At 40.7% G+C, this 20,708-nt stretch overlaps 1 protein-coding gene across 1 annotated transcript in view; it reads left to right on the top strand.

Annotated features, from left to right (window-relative positions):
- Nucleotides 1-18,585, top strand: part of LOC103670658 (beta-galactoside alpha-2,6-sialyltransferase 2) — a 33,153-nt gene extending 14,568 nt beyond the window's left edge. Inside the window, exons 4-5 of the mRNA XM_040622901.1 lie at nucleotides 263-437; nucleotides 18,206-18,585. Coding sequence (XP_040478835.1) covers nucleotides 263-437; nucleotides 18,206-18,477 — 447 coding nt within the window. The 3' untranslated portion in view covers nucleotides 18,478-18,585. The remainder of the gene's footprint in view (nucleotides 1-262; nucleotides 438-18,205) is intronic.
- The last annotated feature ends 2,123 nt before the right edge of the window (nucleotides 18,586-20,708 follow it).

The raw sequence follows: 20,708 nt of genomic DNA, 5'->3' as shown, positions 1-20,708 counted from the left end.
TACAGAAGAGTCCGGCACCACCGCCCTGCCTCATTTCCCGTATTTCACTAAAGAACGAAGCAGCTGTCCTCCAGGCCTGGAACCCTGTCTCTCAGTGTTCTGAGTCCGTCACCCAGTGAGGCGGAGCCTAAGACGTGATGCCCCCCACTCCCCCTCCTGTTCCCTCAGCCTGGAAGTAGCACCACCCCCACCTGGGGCTGCCCTGCCTCCTTTTCGCAGTGTGGTGCTCTGTACCTGATTGTGTTGATTTTTTTTTTCTTAGTGGTACAAGAAGCCAGATTACAACCTGTTCACTCCATATGTTCAGCACCGTCAGAGAAACCCAAATCAGCCATTTTACATTCTTCATCCAAAATTTATATGGCAACTTTGGGACATTATCCAGGAGAACACCAAGGAGAAGATTCAGCCCAACCCGCCATCTTCCGGCTTCATTGGTAGGTGCGGATAAGAACGGATGATGAGGCTTACTTGGTATGTATAAATGTACAATTATGTTATTTAATCGGAGCAATTAGAAGGTGGTTTTAGAGGCAGCACCTCCGAAGATAGCTGAACATACTAGAAATACTCCGCTCTGATTATCTATTGGTACAAAACAAAGTACCCCCCAAATTTCAAGGTGTAAAGCAAGAACTATTTTCTTTTCTGTCATGATTTTGTGGGTCAGAATGGGCTTGGCTGGGTGATTCTTCTGTTCCACAGGCATCTTGGGCCTCGTAAATTGACGCTCTGGTCTCCCAGCAAGCTTCTAAAGGCTGAGGCCTAGAGGCCTGCACAGTGTCACTTGCACTGTATTCTGTGGGTCAGAGTAGTCAAGGCCCCAGAGGATTCAAGGGAGGACACATAGATCCCACCTAGGTCACTAGGGCCCACCGTCCACTCACCCATTCACATTGTTCACATGATGCCAGATTGAGGAGCTGAATTTTTGACCGTATGGTGGTGTCATGCACTGCAACAGAGTAGGTGCAGGCTTTGATAGGAATAATTCTAGAACCTTCTACAGCTCTTGCTACCAGAGTGCACTAGCTCTGATCTAAAAAACAGATTGTTTTGTCTAACAAGATCATCATACTTGGCTTATTATATATACTTTTTGCAGCCAGGCTTTGATCTTCAAAATCTGTGGTCTTACCCCATTTCCTTACCTGTGTTTCAGCTAAGCATCCCACTATCTCTTTGATTTTACCCAAGTAGGGTGATATTAGGGAATATCTTCGATCCCCTTGGCAATATGAAAGCTATAATAGAACCGAAGGATATTAGTTTTGTCCACAAAAAATTGTGACATTCTCCACCCTAATTTCAATGAATTTACAACCCTGCATCTTAATTTGGGCTGCATAGTGAGTCCCTGTGAATAAAGGAGAGATTTATGGAGATAGGAGAGGTTTGGTTATGGATACAGGACCTTCAGGTCCTCTGAATTGAGCCTTGTGGATTTTGGAGGGAGTTTCTAGTATTACAATAATGTGAAATCTTTTACATAGAATTCAAGACAGAATTTACAATATGACCCTGCAGATTATTTTCCTTAGGCATAGCTAAGCCCCCTTTTAAAGTCATGCCTTTGACACTCTATTTCCAAATCTCTTCTGAAATGCTAGGTACTTTGTCTTTTGTGCAATTTCATGGGATCCTGTTGATTTAGGAAAGAAAGTATAATCTAGTTTGTCAGCAAAGGTTAAGTAGAATAGAATAATGCTTTGACAACATAATAGGTTGTGGCAGAAGTTTAATAAAATCTTTTTCGTATTGTTGCCTTCTCATGAACTTATGGGGCTACCACTTTCTTGGAGCAAAATTTTAGCACACAGTGGGGGCTGCCAGATACACTCACCGCGATGTAGTTTGAAAGATTCAAGTTAGATCTCATAGCTGGAGAGAAACATTTTCCCATGTGTTTTTGTTGGAAGGAATCCTGCCACATATGGCTAGCTTCCTTTCATAGCTATTTACTGAGAATTTGGAGTTTTCAGAGGCTGACGCTTGCCTTTGAGGCTACTTTTCCATGAAGAAGGGGAAATGCGGTTTGATGGCATCGCAGGAGTGCTGACTGGGTCGGACAGGTGAAGCGTGAATTGTTCTCTGCCATTTACTACCGTTTTGATCGTGGGCAAGTCACTTACTCCTGTGAGCTTCTTTGCTCTTAGGGGAAATGAGAATGATAAAATCTTCCTAAAGATGAGTTGGTACACCGTTTACAGTGATTACTGTTTTCTACCGCTGTCCTGCCCAGAGTGGAAGCTCTCAGCCACATGTGGTATTTAAATTTAACTGAATTAGGATTAAATAAGAGGAAAGCTTCACTTCCTCTAGCTCTGGCTTCCTTTCAAGTTCTTAGTTGCCACGTGCTCTGGTGACTGCTGTCCGAGGGAGAACATCGCCATCAGCACACGAAGTTGTATAGGACGGCGCTGTGAAGTTCTGCTAATCACAGAAGAATGAGAAAGAGCAAGCGGGTAATTATGGAAGTCTTAGGTTCCCACTGGGCGGGCTGTGCTCTGCGACTGAGGATACCGATGTCGCAGAAGACACGGCCTGCCATCATCACATTCGTTTGCTGCTCTCATGCCCGGCCAGATTTCAGCGTGAGCCCTCACGAAGGTGGGCAGGAGAGGCAGCCCGTGTGAGCTGTGCCCAACAGAGCACCATTCGCCCTCTGAAGACCCCGCCGATGTTGCAATTTGCCTGCCTCCTCTTTGATCTTGCTCAGAAGTATGCTGAGAGCCAGAGTCTGTTTTATAACTTCTCTGATGTTCCTAAGTATTGGTAAAATGATGTCACTCACATCTCAAACTTTCTGCCATAAGAATTTCTAAAAATCAAGTTATTTTCTGTTACCAAAAAGTGTTCTCTAGGGACACCCAAGTGGCTCAGTCGGTTAAGCATTTGATTCTTGATCTCAGCTCAGGTCTCAGTCTCAGGGTCGTGAGTTCAAACCCCATGTTGGGCTCCAGAGCCTACATTAAAGAAAAAAAAAATGTTCTCCTAATACCCCTTCGTGTCCAAGGTCACTTTGAAGAAAACTATTGATGTCTTATCTCACCACCTTATCATTTCCAGATGCTAACCTCTCCTATCCCTTACTGAACAGAAGAACCCATCATAGAGCTGGTCAGTGAGGTCAGGATGTTTCTGGGTGCACAGTGGAGGGTTCTGTGCAAGCGTAGGGGTCAGCGGGACGTTCTCTATCAGAGAAGAGCAATTTTGTGATATCCTGCTTTCCTCATTAGCACAGGTAAAGTAAGATGAGTCCTTGTACTTTACTGATGTGCTCATCAGTATAGGAAAATAGTCTCACATTTAATTTCTTCTACTTCTAACCCCACTGCACAGATTTTCCTTGTATATGTTTATGAATCTGCATGTGTAAAATAGAGGGACTCTAAAAGTTGACTGTTTTGAACACACAAGACATTTCTTTCTTTCAAAATTTATAGCCAATGGCTGTTAGATTCCCAGGGGAACACACCTTCAACCCCTTAAATGTGTTGTTCTTGGTTGCTTTTCAGAGGCCTGTTCCTAGGGCCTCAGTTCATCATAATGGAGGAAGGTGGCTATTAATTAAGCACATCCATGTAGCGGTAACTTGGCTGGGCCCAGGGGTAGTGGGAAGGAAACCAGGCAAAGGTCCTGCTCACCACAAACTCACGGTACGATGGGTGACCCACATTACGTAGGTGTGTGTTCCCTAAATAAAATAAAATCACCAACTGTGCAATGAAGGACAAGAACAGGCTGCATCGAGGGCTGGGTTTTGTCCATTGTGTTCATGCTCTTAGCCCAGCACATAGGAAGTACAAGACATAATTATTTGGAGAATCAATGAATGTTTTAGCTCAGTGGTTCTCAAGTTCAGCATGTGTCAGAATCACCCAGAGATTTGTGTATTAGTTATCTAAGGCCATGAAGCAAATTACCCCAACTCACATCCTGGAAGGAATCAGCATTTATTATTTTATACAGTGTCTGTAGTCAGTATTGTGGGAGCAGATTGGCTGGATGGCTCAGTGTGCTGTCTTTCATGAGGTTGCATTCCAGCTGTCTGGATGTAGGTTGGCTGATCATGGCTCACTCACAAGATGGCTGTTGGCCAGAGGCCTCAATTCCTCACTACAGGGACCTCTATAGGTGTACTTGGAAGTCCTCACAACATGGCAGCCAGCTTCCCTACAGCAAGTGATCCAAGAGAGAGAGCAAGGAGGAGGCCACAGTACTTTTTACGGTGTCATACACTATCACCGTGGCTACATTCTCTTTGTGACATCAGTCAGTCCCATTGTTGTGGGATGGAACTACCCAAAGAGGCACACACCAGGCAGTGATCTTGGGTGCCATGTTGAAGCCTGTCTACCGCACCTTTCTCAAACGAGACACCTGGGCCCACCCTAGAGTTTCTGAAGAGGTGGAGGGGGCAACAATTTGCATTTCTAACAGGTTCTTAAGTGATGTTAATGCTGCTGGTCCTTGTTCCCTGGTTCGAGAACCACCCTTCTAGCGTTTTAGAATCTTAATGTTAGAAGGAACTTCAGAAATCTCGTCTTCAGATCCTGTATTGATAGACGTTCCATCAAGGTGATAAGCATTTGACTCAGCAGGAGAACACAGGATGTGACCCATACATTATTCTCTTTGTTTCTTTGAAGACATAGCTAAAAAATATACTCTTATCTTTACTGATGGACTTCTTTCATGTTTGAAACCTTGTGAAATGTCATACATAATAGCTGGCTGTAAATGTTCTTCTTAAAAATGGATTTTTGTTTGTTTGGTAGATTCTATCATCCCGGGACCCAGATTCTTTAGATATACTGATTGGGTATAAATTTGGGCACCAATAAGCAAGGTCCCAACTCCCACTGATTGCAGGAAACCATCCTCAGTAATATTCATTCTAGAAGCATGACATCCTTTTTGGACCTTCCTTAGGAACCCCTAACCCTGAACCAGCCGTCTCCTTGGCGGCACATAGATCACGAGGGCTTGCCTGGTAGGTAGGAGCTATGGTGGGTATGTGTGTTTTCTGTGGGAGAAAAGAGAAGCAATAAATACATAGTCCTCCTCCCCTTATCCTCAGAGCCCCAGTGGATGCCTAAAACCTCAGATAATTACCAAACCCTATCTAGACTGTGTTTTTTCCTGTATATACATACTGATGAAGAAGTTTAATTCATAAATTAGGCACAGTAAGAGATGAATAACAATAACTGATAATAAAATAGAACAATTATAACAACATATCACAAGAAAAGTTTTGTGAATACAGTCTATCAAACTGTTATTGTACTGTACTCACCTTTCTTATTGTGATGGTAAAATGCCCATGTGATGACGTGAGGGGAATGACGTGGGCACTGGGACTTGGTGGTAGGCCACTTACTGACCCTCTGATGATCATCTGCTTCCAGACTGCAGGTGGCTGTGAGTAACCGAATAAGGGGAGACTGTGTTGAAGGGAGGAAGAGCTGCTTCTGTCCCCTGCACCATTCTGAATGTTCCTAGAGTGGACTTGGAAGTATTTCTGCATCAGCATTGTCTTTGATCACAATACCCGAGTATACATTGTACTTTTTCCTGGGTTCTGTGGCATCTATGTATTATCAGCTCCTATGGGGAAGTGTTCTTATGGGCGAGATGTCCTACTAAGAACAGGTTTGGGCACAAATATTTAACTTGCGCCTAAATAAATTCTTCTTGTTTTATCTACAAATAACAAGGAACTGCCTATTCTGATTATAAAGAAAGAGCAATAAGTTGTAAGACTTGACGAACACATTGACCTAGCACTGAAGAAAACAAACTCTGAGAGCTTCTTCACTGAAACTCATTTTATTGCTGGAAAAACATCCCAGAAGTTTCTTTTTTTGTTTGTTTTTTTAAAGATTTATTTATTTTAGAGAGAGAGAGGGCAAGTAGAGGGAAGGACAGAGGGAGAGGGAGAGAGAGAATCTCAAACAGACTCCTCACTGAGCACGGAGCCTGAAATGTGGGGCTCGATCTTAGGACCCTGAGATCATGACCTGAACTGAAACGAAGAGGCAGACACTCTCAACTGACTGAGCCACACAGGCACCCCCAGAAATGTCTAATTCACATACATAAAGGACTTATCAAAGCTAATAATTTTAATATGCTTTCTTTATAATTAAACTAAATAAGAGAACGTATGTGAACAATTTTTATAATACTGAGACAATGTAAATACATTTTAAGATCAAGTGAATTAAACTCTATGCTCATTACAAGCTTTATTTAATAAGATACTTATTAAAGATTTAATATCTATGATAAATACCGAAGCTAGTACTCTCAAATTTCTAAATGAATATTTATAAACTGTTTTTTGCTTTTTTTAAATAACCTCTACCAAACAAAATATTTTGAAGAGTCACTGCTGAAGAGATGAATATTCACTGAAATTAAATGTGAAAACTAACTCAAAGTTGGACATTGATTAGTGATAATTATCTTTCAAAATATTTTAATATAACTGTGTAAATGTATTCTGACTTTTGTTGACAAGATCATTATGTGAAAATCAGTGAAAACTTGACTTTTTAAGAAATCTCATTATTAACATATGTAAGTTTAAGGAGATTTAGAGATTATCCCAACGTAGATACTGGTCCAAAGCTTTCACCAAACCTTAGGGAAAAGACTGACTGTCTTGCTTTGTAAGATTTTTCTTTGTAACATTTCTGAAGAGTCTCCTTTCTGGGCCTTATACAAAGGGAAAAATAACATTATAACTAAATATTTAAACACTTTTTTAAAGCACCAAATAACCCCACCACCACCTCCAGTACTGCCGTCTGATTGTATTTTAGTCTATACTCTTCCAAATCTCAACCACAGAGTTCTGTTTTCTTAACATTGTTGTAATGAGGGGCGCCTGGGTGGCTCAGTCAGTTAAGCTTCTGACTCTGGCTCAGGTCATGATCTCAGGGTTGTGGGATCAAGGCTCCACACTCAACGGTGAATCTGCTTGAGATTCTCTCTCTCCTTCTCCCTCCGCTGGTGTGCACACTCTGTCTCTCTCAAACAAATAAATAAACCTTTGAAAAAAACCAACAACAACGTCGTCGTAACGCATGCACGTCCCTCGGTATGGCACCGTGCAACAGGTGCACAATAAATGTTTGCTGAATGAGTGAAGGGATGAACAAATGAATGGGAAGTTGTGATTTATGCTGCCTTCTAGACTCTCACCTCTGATTCAGCTGGGCTCACATGTAGAAGGACGCCCACCCCCTCCCCTGTCACTATATGTGTGAGCTGTGTGCTGTGCCGAAGACCCTGGGCTCTACAGAGACCAAAACCAAACCTTGGTTTTCTACTAGTCAACTAAACATGTGATCTTGAGCGAGTTACTCCAAACCTCCAAGCCTCAGTTCTTTCAACGAGAAAACGAAGATCCCAGTAGTGCCTTTATGTTTAAATTATCATGTGTGAATTATCACGTGCTTAGCACAATAGCTAATGTTTACTGTTCACTGCTACCGTGATGTTTCTCATCTAAAACTTTATGCTCGGTCAAATAAGACCATATTCACAAATATAAAAATTCTATTCTTTCGTTAAGATACATAATCAAAAAAATAGACTTGCTCTTTTTGATATTATAGAGACCATATCAAATAGGAATCAAATAAGAATATCATAACTTATGTCTCTCTTTAGTTGTTGAGTATTTAGGTTGTTTCAGAGTATTTGATATTCTCAGACAATTATATTGATGAGTCATCATTATATCTATGTAAGAAAAATACCAGAGTTTATTCTGCACGTGAATACATAGACTTTTCTTCCTTTAAACCATTTCCTAAGATAGATTCCCAGGAGTATTAGTGCCGAGCAAAGGGTATATATGACATTTTGATGCCTATTGGTTAAGTGTTGACATACTGCTTTTTCTTTGACTTTCTAATCAGAGCCATCTTTGTCCTTACAGTTCGCAGAAAGAGGCACACTAGTAGAAACACTGGAAATGTGGTACATGTACCATCCTCTTCTAGAGAAGCAGTAAGGGGATTCTTGCACCTGGTGGAGTGCACGTGCATTTTTTAAATTAAAAGGAAGTAACATGGATCAAGGTAATTTCGATGATCCATAAGGACTTGTTTCTTTGGAACAACTTTCTCATGTAATTATGGGTTCCTTACCCTCAGCCCACTGGGGAGCTATTCGTGCACATAAGAGTAGCATTTCTCTCTTTCATCCCTAGTTGGATACTAGAGATTTATCTTGTTATTTGGTACTTTGAAGTCATTTTGACTGTACCTTAGCCTGACTGAGGATAAGGACTAATTTACTTGGAATCCCACAGCTTCCATTTCATTCTCATAAAGACAGATATTTTTATAGAAGGTCAGTGAACTCACCTGGGGTCATAAAGCATGGCTGGATTGGTTTGTCACTAACATACGGTAGGGCATCCAGCCAAGCCAGGAGGCACCAGCTTCACCATCCCTGTCTCACAGCCTGAGGACCAGCAGGCAGAGAGGCCTGGTAGCACAGGTCCCAACCAGCAGCACAGAGAGGAGACTCTCTGCTGAAATCTACAGTTGACCAATTGACATTATTTTCTATTGTAGAAACCGCCACTTTTTAAAAGGCAGCCACCACCGATTATATTATAACTAATATTTCTGGAATTCGTAAATGCAGACACTATAATTACAGGCCATTTAAATATGCACAAGAATAATAGGCTTAAAAACTAGTCACAACTTTTCCATTTTGTATTGCTTTTGGGGGTTCTAATTTTCCAATATATCACCCAAACTCAGATGTTTAGCACAAAATAATCAGCCACTTAACATTCATATTTAGGATTGTGTAGGGTATGTCACAATTACACTGATTAGGAAAAACTTTTTGCATTTCCTTATGAATAGTGAACCCTGAATGTTATTACCATCAGATAATACAATATAAATTGGTGAAAAATTGGCCTTCAATTATTACCCTTGCATTATATGATTTTATTTAATAAGGGGATGCTTCTTAAACTATTACTATATTACCTCAGTTTAAATCTGCAAACCACCTTTTAATGGCAAATATTTTCTGAAATTCTCCCTTGAAGAGTTGCTTTTGCTTTTAAGTAATCCTGAGTATAGTTCTCATGACTTCCTATTTATGGGGATGAATTTATGAATTTATGGGGAAACCTGACAAAGCTGCTAGATTTCCATTAGACTGGCGTATTCCATACACTTAGGTTTTCTTCCACTCTACCACTCCTTCGGAAGTATGTTCTGCAGTGTTGTATTGGTCATTCTGAGAAATTCCTAATTTACCTTACATATGACTTATGTTCAAATGTTAACCGGAACGGATGTAAGCCAGTGTTTTGTCTGTCACTTGCATAGTGCTGTTTATATCCATAGGTTCTGTGCCATATGCTGAAAGGATATGTTCGTTAAGGAGAAAATTCTATCATTCTGAATGATTTTGGATGTTACTTTTAATATTTTGCCAGGTGAAAGCAAGATAATTTTAATCATGATTAAAGTCAAGACTATAAATGATTATACTATACTAAATCTGAAAACACATCAAATACAAAGCTAGATGTGCAAAGTAGAGTTTTATAGGGGAAACCTCATTCACTCAGAATTTGCACATGGGTTGCAGTTTGTTTTTTATGCTGATCTTGGAGCAAATAAATAAGTGTATATGCTACTAGATGCTGAGTCATGTAATGTGACATTTTATTAAGACCAGTTGAAATGCTTTTTAATTGTTCTGATAATTACATTGCATTATACATATTTAAAGACATGTAATTTGGCAAATGAATGCTTCTTGAGTCATAATTTTCCGGAAAAATGTGCACCTCTTTTTTTCTTTAAATGAATCCCTAGTATGGACTCATTTGTAAAAACTGGCCAAAGAAACTGAATGTTAATTGAATTACATTTAAAGATTTTAAAAAGCTGGCGACATGCCCATCTGATCAGCTTAGAAAAATACATTAAAAAGTGTCTAAATACTAATTTGTCTATCTGAGAGTCTGGCTTCATTTTAAACGCAGGAGATTTTTTTTTTAATTGATGTACAATGTTATATTAGTTTCAGGTGTAGAGCATGATGATTCGATATTTGTGTCTATTGCAAAATAATCACCACAGTAAGTTTAGTTAACATCTGTCACCAGGCCTGGTTTGCAGAATTTTCTTTCTTATGATGAGAACTTTTAGAAATTTGCTACTCTCTTAGTAACTTTCCAGTGTGTAATAGAGCGTTTTTAACTATAGTCTCGATGCTGTATATCCTATGACATAATTATTGTATAACTGGAAGTTTGTGCCGTTCGACCCCCTTCACCTGTTTTGCCCACCCTCCACCTCTGGCAGCCACCAGTCTCTTCTCTGTATCTATGAGGGTGTTTTCTGTTTCTTGTTTGTTTGGTTTTCTTTTATTCCACATATAAATGAGATCACGTGGCACTTGTCTTTCTCTGTCTGACTTATTTCACGTAGCATAATACCTTCGAGGTCTACTTTTCTTCACTTAGCAATGCCTTCAAGGACACTTCGGCTGTTTCCATATCTTGGCTATTGTAAATAATGCTGCAGTGAACATAGGGGTGCAGATATTTTTCCAGGCAGTTTCATTTTCTTTGGGTAAATACTGAGAAATGGAATCGCTGGATCATAAGGTAATTCTGTTTTTAGGCTTTGTGAAGAACTTCCACACTGTTCTCCACAATGGCCGCACCAGTTTACACTCCCACCAGCAGAGCACGAGGGTTTCTTTTCCTCCACATCGGGTGTGATGTAATATCTCATTGTGATTTTGATTTGCATTTCCCTGGTGATGAGTGATGTCGAACATCCTTTCATGTACCTCTTGGCCCTCTTGTATGTTTTCTTTAGAAAAATGTCTATTCAGTCTTCTGCCCATTTTTTATTTGGGTTGTTGGGGTTTTTCCCTATTAAGTTGTATGAGTTCTTTATATATTTTGGATATTAACTCCTTGTCAGGTATATGATTTACAAATATTTTCTCCTATTCAATAGGTTGTCTTTTCATTTTATTGATGGTTTCCTTTGCTTTGAAGAAGTTTTTTTTAAGTTTGATGTAGTCCTACTTATTTCTTTTTGGTTTTGGTGTCAAATCCAAAAAATCATTGCCAAGACCCATGTTAAGGAGCTCACACCTGTGTTTTCTTCTGGAGTTTTATGGTTTCAGGTTTTACATTCAAGTCTTTAATCTATTTTGAGTTAATTTTTGTGTGTGGTTTAAGATAGCACTCCAATTTCATCTTTTGCATGTGGTGGTCCAGTTCTTGCAATGCCGTTTATTAAAGAGACTGTCCTTCCTGCATTGTATGTTCTTGGCTCTTTTGTTGGAATTTAATTGACCATATAAGTTTGAGTTTACTTCTGGGCTCTCTGTTCTGCTCCATTGACCTATGAATCTGTTTTTATGCCAGCACCATAATGTTTTGATTACTACTTTGTAACATAGTTTGAAATCAGGCAGGGTGTTCCTCCAGCTCTGTTCTTCTTTTTCAAAATTATTTTGGCTACTTGGGGTCTTTTGTGGTTCCATACAAATTTTTAGAATTGTTTGTTCTATTTCTGTGGGGAAAAATGCTATTGGGATTTGGATATGGACTGCATTGAATCTGTAGATTGTTTTGGGACAATATCATTGTTTTGGACAAAATGGATATTTTAACAATATTAGTTCTTCCAGTCCATAAGCATGGAATATCTTTCCATTTATTTGTGTCTTCTTCAGTTTCTTTCATCGGTATCTTACAGTTTTCAGTGTGCAGATCATTCACGTTCTTAAATTTATTCCTAGGTATTTTATTATTTTTAATGCAATTGTAAATAGGATTATTATCTTAATTTTTCTTTCTGATAGCTTGTTATTAGTGTAGAGAGACAAAACAAATTTTTTGTATATTGATTTTTTATCCTGCAACTTTACTGAATTCATTTATTAGTTCTAACAGGTTTTGATACAGTCTTCAGAGTTTTTATATCTAGTATCATGTCATCTGCAAACGGTGACAGTTTTACTTCTTCCTTTCCAATCCAAATGCCTTTTATTTCTCTTTCTTCCCTAATTATTCTGGCTAAGACTTCATACTATGTTGGATAAAAATGGCAAAAGTGGCCTATCTTTGTCTTGTTCCTGATCTCAGAGGGAAAACTTTCAGCTTTTCATCATTGGGTGAGATGTAGCCTTGGGCCAGCTACATGTGGCCTTTCTTATGTTGACGTACATTTCCTCTATACCCATTTTGTTGAGAACTTTTATCATAAGTGGATGTTGAATTTTTTTCAAATGCTTTCCTGCATTTACTGTGATGATCATATGATTTTTATCCTTCATTTCATTGAAGTGGTCTAGCACATTGATTGATTTATTGGTGCCAAATCATCCTTAAATCCCTGGAACAAATCCAACTTGATTGTGGTGTATGATCCTTTTAATGTCTTGCTGAATTTGGTTTGCTGATATTTTGTTGAGCATGTTTGTACTTCTGTTCATCAGGGATATTGGCCTGTGACTTTCTTTTATTGCGATGTCCTTGTCTAGTTTTGGTATCAGGGTAATGCTGGCCTCGTAAAATGAATTTGGAAGTGTTCCCATCTCCTCTATGTTTTAGAAGAGTTTGAGAAGGATTGGGATTAATTCTTCTTTGAATGCTGGGTGAAAGCAGTAAAACTTTATTAGCGATGAAAGCAGTTACTTTTTAGTAGTCCATAAAACTACTTAACATAGAAGTTTAAGTGATTTTTTAGAAATTCTTTACCAAACAGCATAGTATTAAATTATGTGTATTCTTTTAGATTTTTAGGTAATCCTGAGCAGTCCTAAGAGAGGAAATGAAAAAAAGAATAAAAACATTTTTAGCAAAACCAGATGTGAATCCCCCATATTGGTCTGGCATGGAGAATTGGTTATGAAGTAACATGGTACTTTGAATTTATCCATATATGGTATCTTTGCAGAAAAGATTTAACCTGGTGGCTTGACTGCTGATCTTTAGGAAGGCATACTTACAAAGTTGTCCCTTGGCTGGCGTCTGGGATCTTTGATTTGGGAAGGTTCCCGACCCCATAACTGATTAAGAGTAGTTCACCGTGCCTGGACTATTTATGTAAGGTATGTTTTATGCTGAACACCTGCTTTCATTCTGGAAGTCTGAAATTTTTGTATGTGCCAGGCAGAGACTGCCTAAACAACCAGCTCCCAGTAAAAACCTTGAGCACCGAGTCTCTCAAAAGCTTCCCTGACTGGCAGCATTTCACATGTGTTGCTAGGGGTATTAAGGAAATCCTGTGTGACTCCATTGGGAGTAGAAACTTGGCCTTAGTTTCCCCTGAACTTTGGCTGATTTTGCCTTGTATCCTTTTGCTTTAAAAATCATAGCTGAGTATCACTAAATATTAGGTACTGTGGGTCCTCCTAGTGAATCATCAAACTGGGGGGTGGGTTGGGACTCTCAACATGGTACTCTATTGGTAGTAATTCAGAGGACATCTGAGACCATGTGTTGTTGATCCATCATTTGTGGATAATAGAGCTCAGCAACACAACACCTACAGAAGCAATGCTGGTGGAAGGACTCAAGCATTTTTTTCCCAGTGTATTCTGTAAAACACTTTCTTCAAGTCATCCAAAGAATTGTAGGTTATGGGCTCACTACTTCTTTTTAAATTTAACGGTTAGTTTTTTAATTCACTTTCTTTCTTTCCTTAAAGAAACTTTCTCTTAATCCCCAATGATTAGCACTGTGCCCAGTTTAATAAGTGTTGAATTTAATTGAAGAGGCCTCCAGCAGGACGTGAAGGCTTTGATCTTTCCCAGCCCTGTCCCAACCCTGCCTCCCTACGGTGTTTACACCCACACGCCCTGTTCCCTAACACACGCCCTGTGAACTATGCCAACGCTGTTATTGAACTCCAAATATTGATGTCTACCTAGTTCCTTTTTGCAAAACAAGAAGAAATTTCATCTTTAGGATTTTGTGTGTGGCTGAGTACTATTAACTCTTAGAATAACTGATGTATAGATTTGACTGCATTTAGTAATAGTGATTTTCAGTATTTGTTATATGACAGAGTATGAATCTAAACTCAAAATGGGGGCACCTGGGTGGCACAGCGGTTAAGCGTCTGCCTTCGGCTCAGGGCGTGATCCCAGAGTTATAGGATCGAGCCCCACATCAGGCTCCTCCGCTATGAGCCTGCTTTTTCCTCTCCCACTCCCCCTGCTTGTGTTCCCTCTCTCGCTGGCTGTCTCTGTCGAATAAATAAATAAAATCTTTTAAAAAATAAAATAAAAAAAATAAACTCAAAATGATGTGTAATAATGGCCTTAGTAAATTGAAAAGCAGAATACGCATATGCCAAATGAATTGACCATGCTGTCTGAAAAAAGTTCAAAATAAGAAAATTATTCTCCAGCTTTGATTCCATCAATCTTGTCCACCTTTCACAGGTACCCAACACATTGTAAATTCGTTTTTCCTTCCCTTTGAAAGGGTTGCTTACCAATTGTGATATCAGCACTACAGCTGGCTGCCATTTGGACAGTTAGAGCAGATTCTGCTAGGAAGTTTCAGGATGCTCTAGGCTCATGGTTACATAAGCCACAAGTGCATATGACTGCACAGTGGGATGGAAAACTGCTGTTGTAAGTCTGTATCAGATAGGGAAAGCTCAGGAGGAATTGTGCAGATAACTCAAGGCAAGAACCCACACTTTCTTAACCTCTATTGGCCTCCTTTTGGACTACTATGGACTAACTCCCAAGTTTCTGCATTTCTGAAGCCGTAAAAGTTATTTTAAAATACAAGGTATTTATATATGAGAATGCTAAAACTTACCTATTTACTTGCAGTGAAACTGTAACTGCTTGCCTAGTCTTCTGACAAAATCTATATTGTATATCTAGCAAATGTATGGGCGCCTGGGTGGCTCAGTCGGTTAAACATCTGCCTTCAGCTTAGATCATGATCCTGGAGTTCTGGGATTGAGCCCCAAGTAGGGCTCCCTGCTCGGCAGGGAGTCTGCTTCTCCTTCTGCCCCTCACCCCACTTGTGCTTGCTTGCGCTTTCTCTCTCTCTCTTTCAAATAAACAAAATCTTTAAAAAATCAAATCAAATAATAAAATAAAATATAAAATAAAATAAAATAAAATAAAATAAAATGTAATAATTAACCAGCAGCAAGAGTGAAAATTTTCTCTGGGAAACTTTCTAGAAAAAAAAATCAGATTCAAACATCTTAAAAGATGTCCTTTTCTTTTCTCTCTCTCTCTCTCTCTCTCTCTCTCTCTCTCTCTCTCTCTCTCTCTTTTTCTTTCCCCAGAGAACACAAGCAGGAAGGAGCAGAAGGAAAGGGAGAGAGAGAGAATCTCTTAAGCAGGCTCCATGCCTAGCACAGAGCCCGATGCAGAGCTTGATCTCACGATCCTGAGATCATGATCTAAGCCAAAATCAAGAGTTGGGACGCTAACCCGCTGAGCCACCCGGGCGCCCCTTAGTAGATGCTTTTTGAGACTAAGACAGTATCAAGGACTAGAGAAACTACCGAAGGGTCTTCTCACTTGGGTGTGGGTGGCAGCTCAGCTCTAGATTTAATCTAACATGTGGAATGTCTAGCTACTTAGGAGATAACATGGGAATCCTTGCAGCAGACTTTTTCAAAGAATATGTGTGTTAGACCAACATGGTCCTCAAAGATCATCCTCAAAGTATGGGAAGTGGACCAGCATTGGTCCAAAAACATTAGTCATTGGTCTACAAGTAAATCATTGTAGAAATTGAAAGTATTTACAACTTCTGTGGTAACTTGACAGAGCTTGGTATCCAAATACATGATAATTTTTCTAGTAAATCATTGTAGTGTATTTTACAGAAGTAATGATCTGTAATAGATCAGACTTTTCTTTTTCCCCAATGGCCATTCACCACAAAGAGTTTGGGAACATTTGTTAAAAATGCAGGTTCCTGGACCCCACCATAAACCAGCGGAACCCAAATCTCTGGAAATGGGGACAAGTTCCAGGAATGGACATTTAGCAAGCTTCCCTGGTCATTCTTTTTCATGCCAAAGTTTGAGAACTTAGGAGGAGGGCCAGTAATGTGGCTAATACATTTCTTAAGTATAAGATTACCTTTTGAAGGCCATCCACTCTAAGGACCAGAGTTGCAAAGGTGATAGCTTGTCCACATTTGACTTCAGCCCTCAGGGAGGAGGTTGTGTCATTGGCTCACAACACACCCCAGCCAACAGAGACCTGTGGTTTCTAGGTACAGTTCTATCGCTAGATTTGAGATCCCTTTGTACAAGACACCCTCAAAGCCTCTTCATTGTAGGAAAGTTGTTGTATTAATTGTATTAATGGAAAGCATCTAGGTACGCGAGGGATGTCTAGGATCCTTTGATGTGGTTCCTTCCACACACCGGATATAGCCACACACCATGCCCAGGGGAGGGAGAGCAGCCAGCCCCAAGGTGATGCGGTGCAAGAATGTGTCCCATAGCTCCTGATTAGAAAACACTGAAGCCCTCCTCGGCTCCACCGACGGGCCCCAGGACACTCATCGGGAAAGAGCATACACGGCAGAGGGGTTCTTGTTTGTTGCAGGTGTAGAGTAGCCGAGATCAAAGGGAATTTCATGCTTCCTGGGCACATGGCTTTCTCATTCGCCATGTCAATCAATAGAAGATTTTATGAGGAGGAGGGAAAAAATATTCCTAGAGCAGTAACTGCTCCTCAGAAGGAGAGAGACGTCTTTAGCACCTGTGCCGCACATTCAGGTGCTGACAGCCACTCTCCTCGGCGACTTCAGGACAGAGATGCTGTTCCTTGGCTCCCCCTGAATCACTGTCACCTTCGGCCATCCCAAGGAAGGGGCCCAACCCGGCAGTAAGTCAGCCAGTGAAGAGGAGGAGGAAATGGGTTGTGGGAGGAAAAGGAAAGGAACAGACCAGTAACTTGAAGTTTTGACAGAGCTCTTGAGGACAGTTTTGCTTCTTAGAATTTGAACTGAAGCACCTCCTTCTCTCTGTTAGGAGTGTGTTTTAGTCTCAACCACAATACTATGTCATGGCTCTCAAGTCACACCTTTAAAGGCTTCTAAACAGGATGCCATTGTCACCTGTGGACCAGCACCCCTTCTGCTTCTCTTCCCTCTCCTGTGTGCCAGGCAGGCTGGGAGGTTCGGGCTCACCTCCTTGAGCAACTCCTCTGGACCCCCAGGCAAAATTCGGCCCCTTCTCTCTTCTCTCCCAGTGGCCCTTATGCCTGACTTTTTCTGCTTGTGAAGATTTTCATGGTTGATTAATTAGAAATATGATTGTCCTCTGCAGATAAATGTTGCCATTTAGCAGGAACTAACTGTTGTGACTATGTTTTTTCATAAGAAAGTATCACTTTTTCATAAAAGGGATAAGCATGTATGTTTTTTAAAGTTTAAAGTATATTAAGAAAGATGTTGGTGGTGCTGGGGAAAAAGAAAGCCTCTTAGCCCTTCTAGATCAAGAAGTAGATTTGCTCAGGGAGGATAAGGTTTGATAGCTTTCTATTTGAAACATTAAAAAGAAAGAAAGAAAGAAAGAAAGAAAGAAAGAAAGAAAGAAAGAAAGAAAGAAAGAAAGAAAGAAAGAAAGAAAGAAATTAAAGCAACTTTAATACTGACAGTTCCAGGGAGATAAATAATTTTGATAATATGAATCTTAAACTCTGCGTCCCCAATTCCATCTCTTTCCATTCAAACAACTATCTTATCATCAGTTATAAGCAAGCAACTATTTTATAGTCAGTTTTTTCTAACCTGTTTCTTTGGAAACTATTCTTGCAAATGAGAACAGGGCCTGCGTGTGGACTGTGACGCAGGATACTCTAATTTGGGGAATGCAAATCTGTCACTCACTAGACTGTCCTCTTGCTAAGTTCAGTACATTGCCTCCTTCTCTCTGGCTGCCCCCCCCCCCAATAACCAGATGCGTGAATGTGTAAGTGTCACATCCAGTAGGCGCCCGCACCCCATGAACAGCAGACAGGCCACTTGCTGGAGGTGCTAAGGCTGCAAATGTGTAACAAGAACGGAGTGCGGAGCAAGTGTGCATTGCTACGGTCACTCCCACCACCGCGCTCCCAAACATCCTCCCTCCCGCTTGGAGTTGTTCAGTGGCTTCTACTTTTCTTTCCTCGGCAGGAATCCTCATCATGATGTCCATGTGCAGCGAAGTGCACGTGTATGAATACATCCCGTCCATCCGGCAGACGGAGCTGTGCCACTACCACGAGCTGTACTACGACGCGGCGTGCACGCTCGGCGCCTACCACCCGCTGCTCTACGAGAAGCTGCTCGTGCAGCGGCTGAACACCGGCGCCCAGGGCGACCTGCACCGCAAGGGGAAGGTGGTCCTGCCCGGGCTCCGGGCCGTGCGCTGCCCCGCGCCCAACCCCGCCGGTCCGCCCTCTTGAGGAGGGGCTCTTGAGAATCGATGTGCAATAAGGTACTACTGTCTACTCTGAGTCACAGGAGAATACTTGAAGAGATATTTTAGGCAATGTAGTTTTCAGTCTGTAGACTGGAACTTAGCGGTGGCCACGAGAATTCTTCTTTTTCTAAGCCATTGAGTATTTATTATTGCTTTGAATACAGAAATGGAATTTAAAAGGAAAAAATGCTCAAGAAAGATGCAAAAAAAAAAAAAGAGGCAAACGTATGACAAATGGGTTTTATACCTCCAGAAATCTTCATCTTTTCTCATGCCATGGGCACCCCTTACGAGGGCTGGTTTCACTGATGTACCTGATATGAAATGGTTTATCACCCACGTTGAGCTACCGTATCTGAGCACCTAATGTGTCACTCGTACATTCATTCATTATTAAAGATCCGAGCGTGTATGACAAGCATCTGAATTACCACTCGGATGTGTTTGTTTTAACATCTAAATTCCTCATATATGTTGAGAGATGCACATGTTTGCAAACTGTTGCCTTCCCCTGCTCTGGTTCCCATTGCCCACGGAAGCTTTGCTCTTTGTGTGCCAGCACAGATTTCTAAAACCAGAAAGCATCCCTCTCGAGCAGTCCAAGAAAAAGCCAACCCTGGGATGGCACTACGGAGGGGACACTTTGGTTTTCCTGCAGTATTTTCTTACTCGGGCAAGTAAATACACAGGGTGGCCCGGGACCAGCATGTTCCCAGCTCCAGCTTTCCTGCATCGTACCCCTCAGCTGCCAGTCCTCCCCACAGCCCTTACACAGTTACACCCACGGACACTTGCGACCCCCTCCCCCAGGCGGGAGGGCTCCTTCCAGTCTAGAAGGAGGGAATTCGGAGCCTTCACTCAGCACTTCTGGGGATGCACACCCATCTCTTCTGTGGAGATTTCTTTCAGGTCAATATCAGCTGCTGGAACCCCAGCAACGATGTACTAGATTTTCACTCTGCAGACAGATACTGAGGAACCCTGTCCCTGTTTTCACAGATATGTTTTATGTCAGCAACATATAAGCCATATAATTAAATAAAATTGTGTGAAAACGTTGCTCTTTAACAACAAGGAAAATACCTGTATGCTTGAGAGGTAAAGGCAGCTAGAGGGGAGGAAGTTGTCATCCCAGTACATTAGCTATATTCAGATCAGTTTTGGTTTGTTTTTAATCTCAACTTTTATCACTGATACATTGAAAGACAATTTTTTTGCTATGAATGTAGTGAAACAGAAACATTTTGGAATACATTAAACATGCCATCTTTCTATGTAATCAAAACATAGCAGTACAGGTAAGACTTTTTTAATCAAATATGTTCTCCCTTGCAAGTGCATGAATGTCAGCAGAGTTTAGTGGGAAAGTTTTTTTGTTCCAGGATTGGTTTTTTCCTGAGTGCTCTCAAAACTACTTTCTTGAGCAAGAATGGTTCACAGAAATTGACAGCTTCTGTTTGGTGAGTGTAACTCCCCAGAAATCAGGTTGGGTAATAGGCATCTCCTATGGCTTATTATAATAGTGAAGTATAGGAGTAATAGAAAAGTTTCAATCATGACAGCATCACTAGAAGCCCATTTTGAGAGCTTGCTTTCCAGATCTATGAGAAGAAATCAATAATTTTTTCCTACACATTAGCTTATGTGTGGACTGACACAGTCAAGCCACTTTTCTCTCTGGTTTCCTGAAAGAGCTTAGTCTTGTCCCCACGTTGTAGTGAATAAGGAGTTCAATTGTGAGGTAGCTAAGAGCCTGGTGAGCAGTCCTTCCATGGCCTTGCTACTATCTGAACCTTCCAGCTCTGCCTTCAAACGTCCACGACACTGAAGTTCTTTTGATAGACTTCTTGGTGGATTTCCTTTGGACCTTATTACCCAGGACAGCCCCCTTTGGTGACATAAGAGCTTGGTTAGAGGAAAATTCATTGGGGGTCAATATAAATATTCAAGTTCAAAAGCCCCAGAAAACACTTCAAAGACTTTTAAATAGCATTTTGTTGTAATGCATGTACTTTTAAAAGGTCCTTTCAGTCTCACTGACGTTACAAGAAAGACTGAAGAGCATAAGGAAATCTAATTAAAATTTTTGAATTTATTATGGCCTTAAAGACTCTTGGGAATCAGGGTCTGTTAAACATTCAGAAAATGTGGTACACATATTAATATAGTGTGGCTGGGCATTCTTCTATTTGAAAGTTTGAATTGTTTAGCCTC

The sequence above is a fragment of the Ursus maritimus genome, unplaced genomic scaffold (genome assembly GCF_017311325.1).
Source record: "Ursus maritimus isolate PB19 unplaced genomic scaffold, ASM1731132v1 scaffold_6, whole genome shotgun sequence".
In the NCBI taxonomy this organism is placed as follows: Eukaryota; Metazoa; Chordata; class Mammalia; order Carnivora; family Ursidae; genus Ursus; species Ursus maritimus.
The sequence above is the reverse complement of the archived record's forward strand: the minus strand, read 5'-3'. Positions and strand labels throughout refer to the sequence as shown.